We start from the raw sequence: 21,643 nt of genomic DNA, 5'->3' as shown, positions 1-21,643 counted from the left end.
ACTGTAGCATGAAGGCACTACTGCAACAGAAATTATAGGTAACACAGACATGATTTTTCAATAACACTATTTCCTAGAGGCCATGAATTATCAGTTCCTTAAGAGCTGAAGTGTTGATCCAGAAATTTCTTGTAGCTGCTGCTAGCAAGTATTTTCAGCTCTCTCCTACAGAGAGGTTGGATTTTTTGGGAGGATGGGCAGGTGTGGGTTTGTTGTTTTACTTTTTTGTGTAGCTATCTGCAGAAAGCAAAACCAATAACCTGCTTATGGTTATATTTACTCAGAGGAGTAGAAGATCATCATTAATCAGCACATAGATGAAAATTTGCACACTGCTCTGATTCTATCCTTCTTACTTGTCAGAGTACACTACAATTCATCAATACTTCAGACCTCAGATAGTCACTTCTACCCTACAGAGTTACTCAACACACAGTTCAAAAAGAGATTAAAAAAAAAAAGAGCAAAAAAACCCATCTCTTTTGTGTCTGAGCAAAGGATTGAATCAATATACCCTTAAAGTTGTGGAACAAAAGCAAAACCTCATTCACTTTATCTCTGAAAGCACTTTTGCCTCAAGACATTTCATGGAGTGTTTACTTGATGGTACACAGTTTAAATTGAGCTTAATAATAATAAAGAAAGGTGCTAAACTTAAAAAAAATGTGGTCCAATTCTTTGAGTGATCATATATTTCAACAATTCTAAAAGCTGCAAGGTATCTGAATTCTACTGACAAATTCAGGAGTGAAAAGGCCTGCAGAAGACATCCAAAATTAGCTATTTCTGATAAACAAAGATTTTTTTAGAATATCACTTAAAGTGGTGCAAAATCCAGAACCAGGCACACCCAGTGACTTCTTGATACAGAGGGGGGGAAAAGAATTGCAAGAACAAGGTGGCAAGATATTAAAGAAATTACACAGGCAAGAAAGGCTACAAAATATAATTGATAATAATAGCCTGCACATACAAAGACTTACAGCTTTTAAATAGACTTCAAAGAAACAGACTTCAATCATTACTTAGCCACCTCCACAGCTGCAGTAGGTATTTTTATCTTCTTGTCCCTTCTCGAACACATTCAGGTGTCAAATTATATTTGGCACTTCCTAAATCCATAATCCTGACACGTTTTCCAGGACTCGCTTTGTCTTGTTCATTATTTGCTAAACTATTGCTATTTGGAGATACATTTTTACTGTAATAACACTAGAACACTTTACTATTTAAAATTTAATGAAGGAAGGGATCTTCCAAACTGCTGAGAGCTGATCTGTCACTGCTCTCAACAAAGGCAATCATCATTTCAGCTCCAACTGCAGTAACATCAGAGGTAAGTGCTCAAGCAAACATTCATTTTTATTCCAGGAATGTAAAGAAATGAGGAGAATAAGAAACCCACCATAGCATTAACTGTATCTAATTAATGGTAATATCTGTTTATACAGACCTTGCATCTGGTAGCTATAGGGAGCCTGTCCAGGTTGAGGTGTGCTAAAGCTGGCACCGTAGCTTAGAAATCCTGTCTGTCCAGGTGACTGTGACTGTGCCAATCCACCTTCTGTCTTGATGCCTGCCCACAATGCACCTAAATCAGTTAGTGACAGCAAATCTATTTGTTTGTATTCAAACAGGGATGGAAAATAAAATCACTTAATTAACAGCAATTTTAAGATAAAACTACTATTGCTTGCATGAGAGAACAAATACCGAGAGTATGCACAAATGAACAGGGTAAAGGCAGTCTAAAAGCACATGGAAAACTGAAGTTCACCAGGGAGAGGTTAAATTCAAAACTGTGTTTCCAATAACTGCAAAAGAAATTTATACATGAACAGGAAGTTGCATTATTCCTTTTTTCCTTTCCTGCCAGAGGCAAACTTTTCCATATATTCATGACATTACACAGAGGTAGATTAGCAACTTTGTATGATTTTAATGAAACGTAGCATAGCCAAGATCTCCTGCCATCTACTCATTAACAACATAATTGAGATTTGCATAGTATAATATTCCTACATGAAAATTACATAGCTCCTAGTGCTCCTTAATTTCTAAGAAATTAGAAGTGGATAAAGAGAACTAGCAGTAGTAAGTGTAATGATGATTTTTCAAAGCTAATTAAACACTATAGGAGGCATTTAGTCTTTTAACAAATAAACACCTAATAGACAAGAACTATTCCTGAAGCAACCTGCCAAACTGGGAAAAAATAGCAGGGAGTCATTAATCTGCACTGACAGGGAAATCCATTACACATCGCATTACTCTCTCATTTCTAAATTTAATTATAAAAGAATCTTAAGTCCTATCAATAATGACTTGCTGCCCAAGTTCAGTGATTCTTCCCACAGTTTGTAAGGCAACAAGCAAGTAAATATCAGCAAGCAAAATACTGAGGAAATGCACACAGTTTAGCCCCTGTCTCTTAGTTTTAATTATAAGATTGTCCCAACATGAACCAACATTTAAAAATAATTATAGCCAAAGCAATGGAAAAGTGATACAATATTCTTAGGTTTCACTGTGGCATTCAGTGATACCTCATTGTTCAGAAACCACCACTATTTGAACTGAATTATCTAAGTGTGAATTAGTAACATTCCTTTGAAAATTACTGTTAATCTAAGCCCATTTCCTGGTTGGATTTTTTTAAACAATATTCAATGATGTTTGAAGGTAGGAAAGGGCTGAGAAGTTACTATGTTTGCAAAACTTCAGTATCTCCCTAGATACAAATGGCAGCATATTTTCTGCCATCCACATAATTATTTTTCAACTGCTGTCATTATTTACCCTTAATTCCTTCTGCCAGACCTGCTAACTGCCAGACTATTCCTGTTTGCTTGTTTTTCCCTGATGCTTATTTGCTTCTTCTGTTTCAGGTTACAATTAAACTGTCCCAGTGAAAAATCTGACACCTCATTTTCAAGGGGAAACTCCTGCTATGGATGATTTGGTATCAATGATCCTTATTTGCTATCTGTTTAAGGACTTCTGAAATACTGATTAAATATTGCACAGAGAAAGTTTAACTAAATCAAGAATTAAATTTGTAGTCAATATTTTTTTGGCAGTGTGATTTAATTCTCCATCTCAGACCAAGTGGGAGGAGACGATCAAAGGCAGCAGCAGGAGGATGCCACTTGAGTGAAGACAACTTGGCACTGACGTGCCCTTTTGCAAACCTCCATGCTATGAAGAGCCTTTCATCTCCTGGGACTTACTCTTCCCACCTGCTCTCATCCTGAAGGCCTTCACTCATCAAACCTCGAGGCTCCCTTCTTTTCCCAAGTCTAATGTATGCAAGGAAGTGGGAAGGGAGAGTGAGAAAACACAAGGGGACTGCCAAGATCTCGAAAGTAAAGAAGCTGGTAAGCAAAGCCTTTGCTAGAAGCTGCTGCTGGAGCAGGCAGGAGGAAACAGTTTCAGGAAATTCTCCAACCTCCTCAGGGGCTTTGCAGATGAAGCAGAGCCAGGAGCCCCTGGGCAGCAGCTGTCAATGGCATTCTCCTCCACCCCCCTTCCTGCCTGCATGGCTGCACCGCTGTGGAGGTGGGGAAGTGGAAAAATGAAGAGGATAGAGATGCATTTGAGACAGCACCTTCCCAAACTTTGCCCTAGAGAGAAAACTTGAGAAAGGCTGATATGGGAATTCATGAATACTTTTTCTTCTAGTAGACCAGGAGTAAAGAAACAAAAAGCAAGAGGCCCCCCGCTCAACTCAGTTTTTTCTTTCACATATGTCATAAGTCTTCTCTCTTTATACCTGATGGAAATTGAAGATTTCTGCCTCAATGAAAGAAAGGCAAGGCAGAGGATACATGAGGCCTAAGCTGCAGACCAAAGAGGAGAATTTGGCTCTAAGTAAGGTTTCAGTTCTTGCCTGTTGCAAATGAGCATCCCAATGTTCCCTGCATAATTTAATTTGGGAGCACAGATTATATGATGTGCTTTAAATATGCAAAAAATATATATGATGTAAGGTCCTAAAATTTTTTAATTGTTATTTGCTTTTAAATATTGTTCCAGTAAAGTATATCAGTAAGAAGCACCTTAGTTCCAGCCACAAATCACTGTCTGAAAAGAACAAAACATGTAAAAATCCACTTTGCTTAGGAACTGAGGGTTTCAGTGGTCAAAAGCAGCTTTGCAGTGTAAAATGTTAGACGAAGTTATTTGAAGTCCTAGGCATGGGGGATGGACTAGGCAAGAAAACAAAACAAAACAAAAGAGCAGGCAGGCATGTTAACCCCTGAGAGCAGTTGCCAAGTAAAGCAGCTCTCAATTACAGCTCCAACGACAGTGAGACAGCTAAACTCAAGTAGTGAAATCAAGGCCTGGCTGAAGTCAGTGGGAATTTTAGAGTTGACTTCAGTGAGGTCAGGATTTCATCCAGGGAAACCAAGCAAAAAACCAAAAAAAGTCAGTGTTTGGGCTGCCCAAGCTCCACAGTCAGCCAAGTATGAACACGAGGTGTCCGCAGGAGAAACAGGCCAAAAAAAGTGTGGTGGGGAAAGGGGTCGTTTGTTATCACCCCACCTGATCCAGATGGAATTAGCAGACAACCTCTCATCAGCAACAGGAGCTTTTGTGTGTGTATATGCGTAAGACTCCCCATTTACATAATGTAAGCTTAAAAGATGTGGATTTGAACTGAAACATCCAATTTATGTTTAGAACCATATTTTAAAGTAAGGGGAAATAATAAGGTATTTCTTTTGTTCACAATAATCTGCTATAGGTTATACCTGAGATCCCGTGGATTTCAACTTGCAGATTTCAGGATGAAAGATTCACCAGTTTTGCACTTAAAACTTTTAACAATTTTAAACAGAACAGCTTTTATGATGAGTTCTGTCCTTTTTGTATAAAACTTACATCATATGAATGTATCTTTACATAATGTATTTTTACTGCTCAAAGCATGTGGATTGTATATTTTTAATATATGCCCCCAGAGGAATATGAGGCCTATTTTCTAATAATGCATCCTCGCTGCTGCACTGCTATGTGGTCTGCCAGCAGACAGTCTGGCAGGAAAATGGTCTCACCCACAGCAGCTTGTTTTTAAATTAAATTTTTTTGGAAATATTTGCTACTTAGTACTATCTCCTTCATCAGGCAGACAGAGATTTAGCGTCAATTTACCTCAATTTTCACCTCCAGGGATTTTTAAAATATTGGAAAGTGAATTTTTTTTTTTTTGGTGGGAGGAGTGTCCTTTTGAATTAGCTTTTTTTGCCTGCTGAAAATGAGCATAGTTTCATGGATTCATCCGGGTTGCAATGATCTGTATCAGCTGAAATTCAGACCTTTGTGCACCAATGTAACCTACTGCACTGCTGGAGAGCAGAGCTCCTCAGCAAGTCACCAGGGGCCATGCCTGTCTAATGGAAGCCCACGGATCTCTTTTCCCATTTGAACGCTGTGTTTTTTATATCACCAACAAAAAGCTAATGACCCTCTCTCCCTGATCCCAAAATGGAGTCATCCTCTTGAGTACATTCTTAGTTCTTTAATACATAAATTAAGCATATACACTCATTCCAATGTGAGGAAATGGCCAGTCTTCCACAAGAAATGCTCCAGAGCACAACTTTCTCGCTAAGTACCAACACAAGGGTCACATAATCTTGATCTAAAGAATATTTACCTCAGGAATAAAATAACACAGACGTGACTTCTTACCATATGAAGGGATTCCATAGGGTTGGCCGGGCTGGGGGTAAGTGGCATAGGCTGTAGCTTGTTGCATTCCCGTTGTGAACTGTGTCTGCCCATATGCTGCCATCGTTTGTGAAGAGGGGGTAGGAAGAATATGTGGGTAGGGTCTGCTATTAATTACAAATGACAGAAAAAATGACAGACAATGCATGAGACAGACATGCATGTACTTATTTTTAGTCTTAATATAATCCTGCTACTTCATTAACACATAATCATAGGCCATGCTAGACAACAGAAACTATAAGACAGAGACAAAACAACAATAAGAAATCAATAATAAAAGTACAGGTACAATAAGAACTTACAGATATTTTACAAATACATTTTATAATTTAAAAAAACCCACATTTTTCCCTAGAAGCTGCTGTGGTTTAAATTATGGCTTAACAGATGGACCCAATTATTATTTTATATGATGTTAAAATCTGGCTATTCAAGTTATTATTATTACTAGTACTATTATTATTTTAAAAAGATATCATACTTGGAAGGGTAAATCTGTGGTGGGGAGAACTGGTGTGTTTGTCTTGGGCTGAAACCACTGCTTCCAATTGCTGCACCAAGGAGAAAAGAAAGCACACAGAAGTGTAAATACACACACCAAAGATAAATATTATTTTTCCTAATAGAATTTCAGAGTATTAACAAGAGTTTAATTAAATTCAAATATCATTGATACCTTAGATAGAAAATAATATTTTATCAGGAACTACACAAGAATGCTTAACATTAAAATCTTGATTGCAAATCTCAAATACTAAATTGCCCCTTTGTACAACTCCTGAGCGATAGTTTATTCTTTGGCTGCACACAGACAACATTTTCAATGCAAACAACCTATTTCCTAATGGAAACATTTCCCTTCATATTTTCAAAGGGTTGTTGATATCTCAAGTGCAACATTTTATTAACTTTTAGAATTTTTAAGACCTACATTTTATGAAGGAGCTTTATGCGTGCCTCGATTGAAAACATATGGCCAGCTTCAGAGCACGTGCCTCTTAAAAAAAAAATAATTCCTGATACAGACTATGTATTACTGTATTACACTTCCATCTATTTTCCTCCATCTTATCTGCTTTCCAAAATGCTTTCAGACCTTCAAATTAGCCAGTGTTGCATAAAGATGTACAAGGTGCAGATTTTGTTAGTGAAACACTTAAGCTGAGGAGGTTGCTCCGTGAGCTGCTCCCCCGGCAGCCTCGTGCTGCTGACACAGAGCCTTACACCAACCCATCCCCATTCCTGTCCGTATTTTTGGGTGCTGCCGGGAGTGTGGCGGGTGCGCTGGTGTACTCTGCTCAGGGTGTTATTTTTGGGAGCCCTTCCCTCTCTGGTTACTGTTTGGGTGTCACTTCTCCTTTAGGTCCCAAGGTGGGTTTGAAAGCCTTTGCCAGGAAAGGGTCAGCGGCAGGTTATGAGACTACTGTAAAATCAGACAGCCAGAGAAACAACAGGCCCTATTGCTAAGTACTTGGAAATAAACAAGGCACGCATAATTACCCTTTGCCAGCTACCCCTTTCCTAGCCAGCTACAGGGAAAATCCATCATCTTTATACTCCAGGAGTCCTTGTGAAGCAAGAAACCTCTTTCTGTGCCTTCCACGCCTGGTAATTTTTATTTTCTGTGGTCTGTGAGGCTGCAGACTTGTCAAATGTTACAGTCCAACCTTTAGTCTGATCACCACAGACGTACATAAGTAGTGTTAAACATGCTGTCTTTTCTTCTTTTAGAGAACTAAAATACTCTATTTTTTGGAGGGCTTTCAGGTTTGATGCTTTCATATTCAACAGCTTGTCCAGAAAATGAAGGCTGTGACAAGACTGGCAAAGGGCTAGCTACTTGGAGCCTGACTGGTTGCTAGATGTCAAATTTTGCTTGTATAAAAATATAACCCCACAATATAGTATTAGATCCCTTTTCAATTTGATTTACACCATAAAAACTATGTGCTAGAAATACCACAGTTAGTCCACAGGTAGGCAAAACTGTGAACACACCCCAGGTTGTTCTCACAGCATTTGTCTCCTCCATGTCAGAAACTAAGATGTTTGGCTTTCAAGAAGAAAAGAAGCTTGGCAAAAGAATGAATACCTTCGTAATAATGAGTTACAATAAATGAGGAAGACCTACTTCTCAGTTACAATACTAATCACAAGAGGCATGTATGTTTACTCACAGAAAAGAGATTAAAATTACTCTGGGCCAGAATACTCCCTAGTGAGACTCCCACCAAACATATCACTGGACATTAATAAGCCCCATACTGTAATGCTCCTTACTCAGGGAAAACTTCTGTTGACTTCCACTTAGATGAACAGAAATAGGCAAGAGCTGGAAAATGCACAAGGCTTTTTAACAGATGTGTACAGGTTCAGACCACGTGGGATAAGAAAATAGTAAATGAAAAAGTGCTGAGCCTAAGACCTTTGTTTATTCCTTACCTGATCCTGAGAAATTTTCTAAAGACCCGTCCGTGGTAGTAGTAGTAGCAATCTCACTGCTGTTCATTGGTTCTGTTTTAACTATAGAAATATAAACAAAAGATATTCTATATGCACCTAAAATTTTTGCATGCTCATGCACACACACTCACTACAGACACAAACTCAATAAAACAAAAATCTGCCAAAAGTGTTTTAAATCATGGCTATCGATATTTTGCATTTTATGTATTTGTGCATACAAACAATGCAAAGTACTGGCAGCTATGATTTACACATACATATAAGATGATCAAGAGGGTTATTTCTGTTACCCACTGTAACAAACCAGAAGTCCCCATGCAACTCTCTGCACCTGTCCTGATTCCTCTTAATCCTGCAGACCCAACAATAAGGGTCCACATTTAGATCAGGTCACACAGCATTTACAGACGAAAGGCGGCAAGTTGAAGAAGTCAAAAAAGGAAATAATTTTTAAACAGTTTTCACTAAGGCTTATTCAAATTTTGTTTCCATTCAAGTAAATTTTCAGATGTGATGAAGTAAAACACTTTCCTCATGGTGAATTTCTCCTCTCAAAATGAAAACTTTATTCTCAATGACCCTGAATAAACAAAGGGGACACAGTTCTCAACAGACACTTCAAGGAATGCTTTTACATTTTATTCCCTCTGCATCCACAACTCAACACAGCTATCAGAGAGTAAAAAAGAATGAAACCAAGAGAGATTATCTCCTGGCTCATGCTTAATTATAATTAATAATTAATTAATTACTTTTAATAAAGCCTCAAGTAAATAAACAATTTCTGTTTCCATTGCTCCAGTGCAAACTCTGCAATGACAGTATCCTCATCCATAGAGCAAGGATGGGACTGACCTGCCATGGTTGTAAAATAGTCACAATCCCTACTCCCAGGGAGATCAACATAGCAATCTCTCAAATCCATTTTTACACATTTATATTTTGGAGTTACAGTACACCAAAAGCAATTGAGGATGATGTTTCAGAAAACAATGGAGCTGATCTTACTATCAGCATCTCCCCCCCTCTGGGTTTTCACTCCTGTTGACACAGACAGACGCCGCTTCCCACACACCAGTGCTGGTGCATACCTGACCTTTCAGTGAGGGAGTTCTGTAACACTGTGGAAAGTCAATCTGGGAAAACCAAGGTAAACTGCACCCCATTTGACATGTAAGGCCTTAATGTTGTCATACATGCATATATCTGTGCATATATGATTGTCTGTATATATGTGTTCAGGTATACCATCACTAGAAAAAACCTTTTGGTACCAGGTTTGGAAAGGGTGAGGCAGAGGCACTTCCCTCTTTTGACAAATGAACTTTCCTTTCATTGCCAACCCAAATTTTTATTTCTGCATGTCTATTTCCTTCACCAAACCTTATCCATGAGATTAGAAAGCCCTCTCTCAAGATTTTACTGATCGCCCACTATTTTCTTTTGACTCTCATGCAGGATTTTTGTCTGCTAACTTGGGAAGTCAGTACTTAGCTCAACACAGTGCAGTAGTATTCCAGTAAGAAAAGTTTCAGGCAGTGAAATGGTTGGTGCAGGGGGTCCAGTTTCCATAGGGTAGGCGGTTTTGAGGGGGTTATTCAGCTGGAGAATATTAGCTGCACTTCTGCACCTTTTTTGAAAGAAGTGAAGTACAAGAGACTCCACAAGGTGAAGTAACATGATAAGAAAGGGTGGCCAAGAGGTGCACTTCAAAAGTGCACTCATGATCTGAACTGTAACTCTAATACAAAGGTATTTCTTAAAAACACAGCATATAAATTATCCACCATTCATTTAATCACTAAATACTCGAAGTCTAACAGAAGATGCAATAAAATATTTATTGCAAAGTGTCTATCACAAGAAATTTTTCAGAAACTACCAGACTTTTACAGGATGTTCTGCAGTTTGTTAATCTAGATATGAAGAATCATATCATCTACATTATCTTCTGCTTTTTCTTAGAGCTACATTTCTCACAACTATATTTTACAGACTAATACTTCTCTCATAGAGAACTCTAGAGAGTTCTCTATAGAACTACTCCAACTTTCCCCAAAATCTGCAAGTCTTCTGAACCTAATTTCCATAATGCAATTATGCTTTTGGAAATAACAATGAAAGGTGTTTTGCTCCATAGCTAATAGTCACGCTGGGGGAAAAGAGAGGAAGATAAGACAGATCAACCTAAATTGGAGTAGAGGGTGAAAGTTTTCAGTATACGCTTTTCCCAAACACTTCCTTTTCTCTACTGCAGAAATAAAATTCCATATTCCTCACTCTTGGATAACTGCAAATTAGCAGTCCAAGGACTACACTGAACCGCCTCACACTACAAAGAGAAGTATAGTATCAGTTGTTTTAGATAAAAGCAGCCCTGCCAAGAAGGATTTGGGAGTGCTGGTGGATGAGAGGCTGGACATGACCTGGCAATGTGCACCTGCAGCCCAGAAAGCCAATTGTATCCTGGACTGCATCAAAAGCAGCATGGTCAGCAGGGTGAGGGAGGGAATTTTGTCCCTCTACTCTGCGCTCTGAGACATGACCTAGAGTACTGCCTCCAGCTCTGGGGCTCCTGGTACAGGATGTACATTGACCTGTTGGAGCCTGTCCAGAAGAAGGCAGCCAAGATGAACAGAGGGATGGACCATCTCTCCTACAAGGAAAGACTGAGAAAATTCAATTGTTCAGCCTGGAAAAGAGTAGGCTTAGGGGTGATCTAATTGAGGTCTTCCAGTATCTGAAGGGGCCTATAAGAAAGATGGAGATGGACTTTTTACAAGGGCATGTAGTGATGAGACAAAAGGAAATGGCTTCAAACTGGCAGAGGGTAGATTTAGATTAGACAATGAGGAAGAAATTCTTTACTGTGAGGGTGGTAAGGCACTGAACAGGTTGCCCAGAGAAGCTGTGGATGCCCCAGCCCAGGAAGTTTTCAAGGCCAGGTTGGATGGGGTTCTGAGCCTCCTGGTCTAATTAAAGCTATCCCTGCCCAAGGCAGTGGAGCTGGAACTAGATGATCTTTAAGGTCCCTTCCAACCCAAAATGTTCTATGATTCTTTCTAAGAGAAAGAAAAACAGCCATGGGGGTTACCTTCTGGAAATGTTTACCATGTATACTCTTACTGCAAAGGAAAGGTCTCTAATTTGTCAAAGACAAAAACTGACCTGCAGGGGAGCATATTTCATCCCAGAATCATGGGGAAAGAGAGCTGCAAAGGGACTGCCTAAGGTTACAAGTCTCACAGTCTCTCCCAGTAGCACATCAGTAATCCATGTCTCTCATGAGAGACATGCGGAGCTGTCCAAGGAAGCCAGGCTTTGGACAGGCATGGATCTGGCCCTGCAGCATGCTGCTCAAGCATGCTCTGGATTTCAGCTCTTCACATTTTCCATGACAATTAACATTTCTGCAACATGTCCTAAGCTTTCAAAAGATGACACTGGGAAGTGAGCAGGAATATTGCCACATCTCCACAGCACACATTGCAAGCTTGCCAGTAACTGCCAGCACCATGCTCAGTTGTGCCAAACACCAGAAAGTGACACAGGAGAGTTCCGATTTCTGCTGTTCCTTTATCAAAACTGACTTTTACACAGTTTCAGAATCATCAGACTTGAATTCTAGAGACAGACTCTGATTTAGCAATGTACTACTAAGTTTTAGTGCCAGCAAAATCACTCATGTAATAAAACAGATTATCAATAAAAAGTTCAAGGAGAAGTCTAATGTATTCTTAATCTGTAGAAAAAATGCAATGTTTATTTAGAACTACTGATATAATTCTGGTTTATATACTAAGGAGCTAAAGAAACTATGTCAACAGAGAGATATTTTTCCTCCTTACTTTTCTTTTCTAGTCATTTGTGAGATTCTAAAAAACAAGACCTAAGAAAAAACTGTGTAGGAAAAAAAACACAATATGATAATAGAAAAAAATTAGGAGTAGCAGATAATAACACAAATGTTAGCTTGGAGGAAAAAAAGGCACAAAAATTCAGAGCTAGCTTAACTGCTGATCTAACGTTATTTTGATTGTCAAGATATTTCTTCTTAAGACATTCAGAGACTGCAAGTGCAACATGGTGTTTAGTCAGACATATTGCAAAAGGTGGCTAAAAATTACTTACACAGCAGTTTCTGAACTCTACCAAGAAAGAGAATTTCAGACCAGAACCCAGAAGTTCACGTGACTCATTGGCCAAGTAACAACTTTCTTAGTTCACAGCTTGTCATACAGTTTCTGGTGTATATATCAGTAAAGAGTGCTAGGAGGAATAAGATGCTGGCTATTTTAAATATGGATTTAGAGACCTAATATTTGGCCTCTCCTAACACAGAAGTTGTAGGAATATCTCATAACAATTGTACCTTCAAGCATGCAAAAGGTAAGGTTTTTAAATATCTTTCTAAAATTGTTTTTATTATCTAAAATACATATAAGGCTTGCTCTACTGAACTAGTCTTTGTTAACAGCTACGCCATATATATTAAATCAAAATAGATAATTGTCACTAACAATGAGGCAAAAATTCTTCCTTGAATCTCTAAGTTGATTTCATTTTCCACTATTTTATCCAAACACTTCTCTAAGGTGAAGAATCTTGCAATTATAAACAGGTTACTGAAGGTTACTGAAGGTTACAGGTTACTCAATTATGCTAATTCCTATCCAGGATATTATTCTCTCTTTTTATCACAAATTATCAAATCATCAGATCCTGACCATGAAGCCTGATAAACTTACTTGTTCCTGCTTCTCAAAGCAGAGAACTCTTCCTGAATGTCATTGTCTGGAAACTACCAGAAGGTAATTTCCAACCTAAATTTATGGTTAGCTTTCAAAAAAAGTCCCTGCTCAAACCAGCACATTCTGCTTCAAGCCCAGACTGTTTCCGGCTCTCCCCTCCTCTGATGTGAGAGGCTTCAAAACTTCTGCAGAATTTGGGCTGTGGCTAACACCTAGCTTTCACTGCATACAGCCCCACAACCCTCATCTTCCTCTTATGTTATTCATTACAGCTGAGAGAGCTTTAATGTCATTGTACCTGCTCATGTAGCAGTAAAAACCTTACATTTACAAAGAAAATGTGTTGCTGCTACAGTGCAAAATCAGAAAGAAAATTCAAAACCATCTGGGTAGAGACAAGGTTTGACAGAATTTGTAGCTGCTAATCAAGATTCAATGTGGATATTCATCTGAAAAGTCACGGGTTAAAATATTCTCCTTAACTGCATTTAGGAGATGAGTATATCTGAGACAAAGTAATGTTCTTACCCCTTCACACTCACATGTCTAATTATACCCAATGTTTGTATCTCTCCTGTCCAAATGGAGGCAATATGCATCCAGAAACAATCCTGTACAATATTCATGTTCTTTAACCACAGTCAGAAAGAATAATCACAAAATGTCATTAATGGCCCAGCCATTAATGACAGAGAATGTCTTCAGTTACCTTCTGGGAACACAAAGGTCTTCAAGCGAACAAGAGAGTAGCACAGAGAAGTCAAGCCCACTCTGCCGTTTAGGTGTACAAGACACAAGACTAAGTCTATTCTGAAGACAGAAACAGAATGATAAAGCAGGTGGGACTTTTCACAAATGGGAAACAATATACTCTACTTCTGGCCAGGGTATGAACTCCAGGACCGACACACTTAAAGCCAAATTCACCTCGACAAAGAGGGACAGTCCTAGCTTCCATTACCCTCCACCCAGCAGCAGCAGCAAATTACCTGGACTGTTTCACAAACCAGGTGGCACAGACACTTCACTCAATGAGTGGGGATCATATAACACCGCTAACCCCGAAGTGTAACAAAGTTTCATTGTTTTAATCTACCCGTGCCAAGCAAAACCCCTCAGAAGATTACGAGATGCAAATACAAATGTTAATCATCAAGTCACAAGGCTGTGAAGCTGCTAAGGCGCTTCGAACACCACCCTACGAAAGTGTGATCTTTAACTGAGATGTTCTACTTCTGTTCCCTGGAGTTTCTGCCAGTGCACACTGAGCTGGGACTGGATTTCCATCTCATCTGTATTACTGGTCAGGCATGTAACATACAACATTTCATATGACATTTGAGCATGCAATCACACAATTGCATGTCTGCAGATCACGCATAACAGGCTGGTCCCACTGGAAGGACACCACACCTGGCATGATGTGTTGCAGTCACAGTTTTCAGTGAAGCAGTGGACATCTTCACAGGTCTTTGACATTCCTCAGCCTGTGCAAAGCCACAGGGACTCTGCGACCCTCAGACACATTCAGAGGGTACTGTCACACCACCATGATTCATCCACAGTCTGCTCTGTGCTGTGAACACGTGTATTAGAAGCTTGCAAAATAAATTATATTAAAATAATGGTGCTTCCAAGATGTTCCTTTTGGTTTGGATTTTTGTTTGTTTGTTTTTGTTTTGTTTTTGTTTGGTTTTGGTTTGGTTTTGTTTGTTTCTTTAAGTAACTTGTCATTTGGAGTATTTTTTTTCCCCTTGAATGCCTGTGGGAACCGGTATTGCTATTAACTTATCACTTAAATGAGTTACTTTCTTTCAGGAAAACCTGAAAAAAGAAAATAGCAAAGCTTTCAAAAACAGATGCCCATACATATAGACAAGACAGTAAGTACATAAATATTGAATAGCCAATTTCCTCCTCAAGACCTTGCAACAGGGGTTGCCGGATTGAGCCAGCAGAGAAGTGGACAAGTTATTTCTCTGGCCAAATACCTAGGAAAGAGGAATAATAGAGCATTATGCTACATGTGCTCAGAACAGACGGAAAGACTCTTGGGGAAACAGGAGAACAAAAGCACAGATAAGACAAAAAGTCTGGAAGGAAGCCAATGTAATACAGCAAGGAAAAAAAGGTGAAGAGCAGGAAAGAAAGGATAGCCCAAGTTCCTTGCCTTTACATAAACTGGCTGTATCTGATTTTTATTCCCCAGTAGTGCCATCAGGTTGAAGATTCTTACTAGCCTCTACAGGTTGCTTTTTCGAGCCTGTGACTCTGCAGTTTTTTGCCTCTAGCCATACAACTGTCCTCTTGCAGTCTTCTGGGGCTGAGTAAAGTTAACATCAATAGTTCTTGATGCTCATACCCTACTGAAATGTAAATATTAAATATACCTTTAGTATGCTATTATTTCAGGATTTCCAAATATGAAGATATCCATGCATCAATTACAAGTTTCATACCATAAAGTTCTTCAATGAAAACACAAGTATAGAAACCTCAGATTATATAATCAGCAGAAACTCCAGAAACAAGTAACTAAAAGGTACCAGAACCAAAGCATGTCCAAAAGAAGGGTCCTTTTGTCAGATTGACATCACCTACCACAACTTTGCACCCGAAGCACACAAAAAATAAGAATTACTATTAAAAAATAGGAATAAATTAAAAATCATTCACTGCCAATGAGCAGGCTTAATTGCAATAGTGAAAGACTATTTTGAGTGCTACAAAGTATTGCTAGAATTACAATTTCTAGGAATAGAATTTACTTACAGAAATCTACATCATGTGCTATAACAATAACCAGCTCTCCCCTCTCTATGAATTTCAACATCTTACTCCCCCATTACTTCAGGAAATGCTGAAAACAATTTTTTCTCCATTGTGTAATACTGCAGCTTGATAGCAAACATACTACACAGTGCTGTCTTTTGAACTCCTTAAGATGGATTTATGTTCACCAGACTTAAAACAATCTTTCTAGTGACAACCCATCAGATAGCTTCATAGTCGAGAGTTTTGACTGTCTTTGTGTGAGATCTCATTCTCATGTTGCAGCAGGTACTTAAAGAGTGAGAACCATTTTTTTTCCAAAGGAATTTTGGTGTCCAGCTCCCTTTGAAGCCTCCCTTCCCATGTATCTTTGAAAATCTGATCTTCAGTTTGTTATCCATTTTCCCTTCCCACTTAATATGATAATGCCTTCTCTCCTTCCTTCTTGAACACTCAAATAAAAGGGCCGTAGCAGGTCCATACTCCTAACATGAATGAAGTATAGTTGCTTGGAAAATCACAGCTCCCTCTCCCAGTCCTCATCTATTCTTTTCCATCTAGTTGCATAAAATATCAACATGATGGGCCACAGGCTTCTGTTTCTCACTCTATGCCATCCATCAGGTTGGATTTACATTCTTTACATAAAAGTAAAGATCATCATAGGCAGAAAGTCTGCTACAGAAAACAGATTTCCTACTCCTTTCAAATTCATTGATTACTCACAGCCTTTCCCCTTTAAGTGTATCTACTGATCTGGGCAGGGGTGTTGGAATAGCCACTAGCTGTCTGATAAAACTTGACGAATGGCAATTTTATGAGCTTCTGTTGTCATTGTTCCTCTAACTCCTTCAGTATCAACCCACCCTAGCAATTCACTGACAAAGGAATATTAGAGATAAGGCATGACTGTGCCTTACTGTGCCATTTTGATCTCTACTTCAATAATTTTTTAAAGAGACTTTCTTAGGCAAGTCATACAGGACCTTAATTTTTATGGTGTCCAGCATCTACTGTTTTCTACAACAGAGAGTATTGTGCGGAAAAACACTTAAAGAAAACATGGAAACCTCAAATACTGTAGTGTTTATATCATTTGCACCACCTTGGCATACCAGGACAGATTTTTCTGAGTGCCTTTATCCAGACATTTTAGTGTTATGCCTCTGCACTGATCCTGGGAAATTTCTCACTGGTCAAGGTCTATAATTTCCTTGTTACTTCCCCATCAGTGAAGGCCAGGTTGCCTGGCACAGAGAAGAATTTTGCTCTATCAAAGAGAAATCAAGAACACAAAGAGTTATTATATATAAGTTGCATGCAGAGACTGAACTCAGAATCAATCACACAACTAAATCCCCATTCAGTGCTTTGAAAATTTACAACTAAGTGTGAAGCTAAAAATATTAGCTAAAAACAGTGAGCTAACTTCCAACCACATCCTCTTGCAGAATAACATCAATAAGAGACAAGTCTGAAAATGTGCCTTAGAGAAATTAATGAACATTTGTTTGAAATGTGGCCATTTCACTTTGGGACAGGTATTTTTTTCTTCTTCTCTTTTTTTTTTTCCCCTCCCCCTCATCTAGTGAACATATCCTGCACTTCAGGGTATGGAAACCTGCCCAAGTCACACCCATAGTCAAATCAAATTTAACATATCTTTACAAGATATTTATAACATGCAAATAGCTAGAGGCCCTGCTTCTTGTTCCCATAAAGATCCATTATGCCAAAAAAGGAGGGATCTTTCATGTTATTGAGAATGAGTGCATGGTAGAATAGAAGCTGGTTTCCCATATTATATTTAACACATGAAGATTCAGTAACTCACATCTCCATTCCATGTGCAACAAGCAAGCAAACCACACCGCCACATTTTAAGAAAGGTTTTTGGTGAGCCCTTATGACTCCATCCTTTGAATCAGCCACTTGTGTCTCAGCAGGATTCTGCTTCAAGAACCCCAGAAAAAATAATTTTACTTCACCCTTCATTAAGAAAAATAGGAAACTCTTGCTTCATTCACTCCACTTTTCCTTAAGTCTCTTTAGCAGATCAAGAAGCTTAACAAAACATTTTCTCAAGATAAAACAGATTAGCAGTAAAAATTCCACCTTCAGATTCTCAGGCGTCTGATTCACTTATGAATTTTGTCTCTTGGCACACATCTAATTCAGAAATAAACTATTCTACTGTGTTTCTTTGACAAACTTCTCCTTATTTGTCACTTAAGAGTAATCAGAGACAGGAATTTTCAAATTAGAAAGCTTAGACCCAAATCATCAAGCACAAGCTATTTTTTGGGACACTTTCTGAACAACATCGGAAAAACGCATGCTGAGCGCCCACGCCTGCTGCGCCCATTGCAGCCACGCAAACCTGCGGGGGTCTGTGTGCTAGGGCTGAGCAACCAGTCTGCAGTGCTGAGGAGGGTCATGTCACCTGAGGGAAAATGGCAAACAAAAGAAAACCGTTTGGCTTCGTCTCAGGAGGCAAACACGTAGCGCAAGTTAGAGCTTTCTGGGTAGAATTCACCCCAAACGCTTTTAAACTTTAAAATTATAGTGTCAGATAAACAAGTCACCTTGTCAGGTTTACCTGAATTTCTTCAATAAACTCTGATACCCACCTATAAGTTGGGATACTATTTCCAAAATTATTTGCTACCTAAGGAGAGTGCATTAATAAATAGATACAATATATGACTCATATCCTGACATAGTAATATTAAGCATTTTTCAGAGTGTATGTCAGCACACAGCAACTACATATTGAACAAAAAGTCAAGTCAGATGAGTCTCTTTCAGTGTTTTAAGGAACACTCTCTATTTTTGGGCTACCATAAAACCCTTGAAATAACATAGAAGGTACTAAAGGCTTTTGTGAAGTAGAGGAATTTTAATTTGAAAGTAATTTCATCCTGTACCAAAAGTGGTATTTACTTCATAATATAAAAATCTAATAACATACTTGTGTATTTTAAAGGAAGAAGACTCATCTGTGAACATGAAATATTTTTCTGCTTAAACTACATGAACATAGTAAGCACTTTATTTATTCTTTAAAAGTTTTTTTTTTTTTTCAAATGGCTTAAAGTTTTATTGCAATACTTCTACAGCAATAGCAAAAACTAAATTTTGCACAACTCTGGCACAAACACCTGTTAATCTGATAACACATAAACCCTCCCCACTAACAAGGACTCCAGTCAGAATGAATAACAGAGATGTTTGGGGAATTGAGGGGGGACGACATTTGTTTGATTGACATGCGCCTTTCCTGGGAGCATGCAATGCATGTCCATAATCCTTAACAGTCTGACAGCACTAATATGACCTAATTCTTAGGGAAAAAAAGCTATATCTTCTGTTGCAACAGTTGTTTACCTATATTTTTATAATGAACAGTAATATTGAAGTTGTGTGACTCTCTTTCCTAATAACGCATTAAGTGTCTGTTCACATAGATAGCTAAATGTCATGCATGATCTTTCCCACTATTGCTGTGGAAATCTTACAGGAAAGAGAATTTTTTGCTGCTTGTTGTATAAACCCTTCTGCGCTTCATTATATGTATTATTATATGTATTCTAGATGTATTGTATTACTGGAAAAGCTGTTAGGTTGTTCTGTTGTTAGTATTCTACTGAGAACAAACATAACTTATCAACTGCCTGACTGCTTCTTGAAAAATAGGTATCAGTTTACCCCATTGAATTACTACACCTGTTTGAATTTTGGCCACTCCATCAGAGCAGCAAGCTAGCCTGAGGAACTTTCAACACGCAGTTTTATTAGCCTACTTGACAAAACTTTCATAGCCTCAGGAGCTTGGAAAAAGTGGGAATAAAAAGAAATACCAAAATAGTGAAAAAGACTGAAAAATTGCATTTTGTATTATGGCAATTGTAAACACCTCCTTTCCCCCCTCATCATTAAACTTCCCTTTCAGGCTTTTTGTCTTTTTTTACTTTAAGCTCTGCACATAGTACCTGCTCAGTCCATTTAAACTCCATGAAAGGAACATAAACCTGGAACAAAAGCTATTGCTGAAACTTGATAATAGTAACTGCTGATAAACACTGAACATTGATTTATGCATCATATCAATAAACACAGAACATCTGAAATAGTAAAACGTTATATAGCTTGCTGACTGCAACACCACCAATGCAACAAGGAGGAAAAAACCAAATTATGAAACACCAAAAAAACCCACAAAAAACCACCAAAAACCAGGCTCACCTTCTGTGCCATTGGGTGTCATGGAATTATTATTTATATGGGAGTTATCAAGTTTTGGACCACTGGGGGATTCACTACTACCACTTAGTCGTCTATGTGGGCTGGCTAGATCCTGCATTTCCATAGACCTGAAAACAAGATGCAACTAGTCTTAGTGACAGATTCAACATGAATTACACAGGAGTTGCCTTTACAAGATGCAGCCCACTATTAATCAACATCCCAAAAACATTTAAAAAATTAACAGCTTCTCCCAACTTGACTTATTCCAGTGCTTAATTCATGTTTTAGCCCCAAACACAACTGACCAGCTACTGTAATTATTTTTACAGCTTGTAACAGAATAAAATTTAGATTCCAAGTACTGTACTTTAAACATTCATGTAACCTTCTATTAAGACACCTACAAAGATGGAATCACCAATATACAAAGACATATATTATCTTAACAACAAATTAACACTCCGCTTTTTCAGGATTTACCACTCAGTGGCAATATAATGGCCCTCCAAACCAAATAAAACACTTGAAGCAATTGTGGAAACCTATCATCTACTGACAGGGAATGAGATATTCCTGATGTATGTGTTTACTCTGGCAAACTACTTAATTGTTCCTCTGTTTCCGTTGAAACAAATGCAGCATTAAAACATTATTATGTCTGCTCACTTGTTTGCTTTGTGGATTACACAGAGTGTGCCCAATTGCAAAGGGATGTGAGCAACATACAGTGAATCCATACAGGCGTTTGTGTGCCTTAGCACTCTGCTGTACCTCAGCAGCTGTCGCTTAGGCAAAATAAAAAGAGAACAATTCCAATTCAAAGCAAAAATTAAAAGTTTAACCTGCACAAAAGCCGCTGGATATTTCAGACTGGTGGTTTCAATACCTTTATATATAAAGGCCAACAGCCATCACAACCATGACATATCCTTTGGTTGATGTTGGGGCTTATGACGGAAGTGCCCCATCCTTCCACCTTATACCTAAAACTTATCAATAATGTTATTTGATGTACTCATTCTAAGTAATTGTTCCCAGTAGAAACTTCATAGTTGACTCTGCCTTGCCTCCAAGGCATTTGAACTAGTAATTTTTCAGCTTAAAAGAAACGTTTAGGCTCTTTTAAAGACTATTAAAATTATATAAAAAATTCCTGCTGCAGTAATGGTATGAATATCCTTAAGCCTAAGTGTCATTCCAGTTATGAAGTTTTCACATTTTAACTGACATTTTATCACAAGTTCTAAACAAATATCCTTCATTTTATGTTTGTTTACCTCATCTGATCTATACATAAAGAAGAACGATATCGCAATGAGTTCAAAAAGACAGTATCTTATATAAAGTCAAACAATTTACTGAAAAAGTGTATGTGCTCATGGCTTACAGACTTGTTTGCATGCACATAAAAGTACCACTTCAGCACCTATTCATCCACGTAACGTGGAAAATAAGAATAAATGTTTTACTTATCACTTGAAGTTAAAAAAAAACCCAACACTAAAAAGACTTGCAGAAAAGTAGCAATTTTCAGTCAAATCCTTACCTGCAGCTTGAGGAAACAGCAACATCTGAACTAGTTTGGGACTTCTGCACCTGTAAACCAGGGAAACAAACAGAAGCTTCTATTATTCCGCTTTACTATGAGGCCTTAATTTAAAGAAAGGATA

At 38.3% G+C, this 21,643-nt stretch overlaps 1 protein-coding gene across 7 annotated transcripts in view; it reads right to left on the bottom strand.

Annotated features, from left to right (window-relative positions):
• Positions 1-21,643, bottom strand: part of EYA1 (EYA transcriptional coactivator and phosphatase 1) — a 151,096-nt gene that overhangs the window by 64,128 nt on the left and 65,325 nt on the right. For 2 of the 7 annotated variants that reach the window (XM_050322291.1, XM_050322330.1), the window contains 7 exons: positions 21,520-21,569; positions 19,971-20,098; positions 18,106-18,168; positions 8,179-8,259; positions 6,218-6,287; positions 5,695-5,840; positions 1,454-1,591 (listed from right to left, as the gene is read on the bottom strand). In XM_050322291.1, the coding sequence (XP_050178248.1) occupies positions 1,454-1,591; positions 5,695-5,840; positions 6,218-6,287; positions 8,179-8,259; positions 18,106-18,168; positions 19,971-20,098; positions 21,520-21,569 (676 nt within the window). Of the gene's footprint in view, positions 1-1,453; positions 1,592-5,694; positions 5,841-6,217; positions 6,288-8,178; positions 8,295-18,105; positions 18,169-19,970; positions 20,099-21,519; positions 21,570-21,643 lie in introns of those variants that run through there. The other 5 variants (XM_050322300.1, XM_050322311.1, XM_050322320.1 and 2 more) reach the window with 5 other exon arrangements.

This window comes from Myiozetetes cayanensis, unplaced genomic scaffold (assembly GCF_022539395.1).
Source record: "Myiozetetes cayanensis isolate MyiCay16 unplaced genomic scaffold, myiCay2020 scf1, whole genome shotgun sequence".
Taxonomy (NCBI): Eukaryota; Metazoa; Chordata; class Aves; order Passeriformes; family Tyrannidae; genus Myiozetetes; species Myiozetetes cayanensis.
The sequence above is the reverse complement of the archived record's forward strand: the minus strand, read 5'-3'. Positions and strand labels throughout refer to the sequence as shown.